The sequence below is a fragment of the Nestor notabilis genome, unplaced genomic scaffold (assembly GCF_000696875.1).
Source record: "Nestor notabilis isolate BGI_N333 unplaced genomic scaffold, ASM69687v1 scaffold22572, whole genome shotgun sequence".
In the NCBI taxonomy this organism is placed as follows: Eukaryota; Metazoa; Chordata; class Aves; order Psittaciformes; family Psittacidae; genus Nestor; species Nestor notabilis.
The window spans coordinates 1-1642 of NW_009917284.1; the positions used below are offsets into that span (position 1 = coordinate 1).

General features: G+C 50.7%; 1 protein-coding gene across 1 annotated transcript in view; it reads left to right on the forward strand.

Annotated features, from left to right (window-relative positions):
• Window positions 1-455: 455 nt before the first annotated feature.
• Window positions 456-1642, forward strand: part of GINS2 (GINS complex subunit 2 (Psf2 homolog)) — a gene marked incomplete at its 5' end in the record, with an annotated part of 3074 nt that continues 1887 nt past the window's right edge. Inside the window, one exon of the mRNA XM_010009159.1 lies at window positions 456-570. Within this exon, the coding sequence (XP_010007461.1) occupies window positions 456-570 (115 nt within the window). The remainder of the gene's footprint in view (window positions 571-1642) is intronic.

The window sequence follows — 1642 nt, forward strand, 5'->3', positions numbered from 1 at the left end:
GTGGGATAGGCCACGGGGCATTGGGATTGAGGGGCAGGAGGTTGGCACAGGGTCTGGGGTGTTTGGGAACAGGGAGAGGGGTCTGGTGTGGGGGGATGGAGGGATTAAGGGTTGGGATTAAGGGCAGAGATAAGGAGGAGAGGGGAAGGAGCAGCCCCCCTCCCACAGGGGATTATGTGCTGTCCTCCATGTCTCTGGTGGGAGGCAGCAGCCTCCTGAGCCTTGGCTATAACTTGTGTGCAACACTCTAGAATCAAAACCACACTGGAAACACTTGGTTATTGCTTCTCGAGGGGGAAAAGTGTGACAGGAAGAAATATGGGAAGCGGGAGGAGATTCAGCTGCCGTCTGACTGAGGCTTTTCACAGTCTCTTGGAAACTCACGCCAAGGCCACGTTAGCAGGTAAGTTCTGCCGTGTCCGAGCCCTGATTGTTGTCTTTGGTTCATCTTCCAGGGAGATCTGGGGCCTTTCAATCCCGGCTTGCCAGTGGAAGTGCCCGTTTGGTTGGCCATCAACCTGAAGCAGAGGCAGAAGTGCCGGCTGATTCCTCCGGAGTGGATGGATGTTGGTAAGGATGGCAGCTTCGGGCCTGGGCCCCAGTGGGTGCGGTGGAAAGGAGAAGTCCTATAAGTATCTCTGGTTTTCACCATTATGGAATCACAGAATGGTTTGGGTTGGGAAGGACCTTAAGATCATCCAGTTCCAACCCCCTGCCATGGGCTGGGATGCTTTCTACTAGACCAGGTTGCTCCAAGCCCCTGTGTCCAACCTGGCCTTAAATACTGCCAGGGATGGAGCATTTACCACTTCTTTGGGCACCCTGTGCCAGCGCCTCAGCACCCTCATAGTACAGAACTTCTTTATATCCAACCTGAACTTCCCCTGTTTTAGTGGGAAGCTTAATTCAACAGACACAAAGTAATTCTGAGAGAGGATCTGATTTCCCACCGCTGGAATTCTTTATATGTACAGGAGATTTAATCTTCCATGTTAAGTCATGTATTTATCTTCTGTTCCTTTGGTGAGGAGGAAGAACAGATTGAATCCCCAGACCTGACACTTGAATTCCTCAGTGGTGACTGGTTGTTCTGAGCAGCACTTACAGATCTCACAGGCTTGTTCAGAAAGAGCTTCAGGAACCTCAGATGACCCTCTGCGAGGAGGGAGACCTTAGAGAACACACTTGTGTGTTAATGACTGTTAACACACAAGCTCATTCACTCCATGAAATGATCTTCCTTGAGCACATCGGAAATGGGAGGTTCTCACTCTTAAAAGTGAGAATCACGACACCTTCCCTTTTGTAGTCTCAAGGGAAACTGAGAAACAGGAGAAGTAAACACTTGACAGAGCTGCAGGAAGAGGGGGACCTTCTTTATTCATTCAAGGGCAGAAACACTCATTACTGACAGTGCCTTGTGGTTGCAGGGGACATATCCTCACAGGCCTGGGGATGGAGCTGAGGTAGATCCAGCCTCCCGGCATGGTGTGTTCTGCACACAGCTTCAAAGTCCCTGTCAGCATCCTCGTGTGCTTCATTCCAGAAGCCTTTTCCTGTCCACAGAGCCAGTCCTACAGAAATAGCACATGAGTTTTCTTGAGGGGAGGGTAGAAATGAGCGTTGAAGCTCTGTCAGTGCC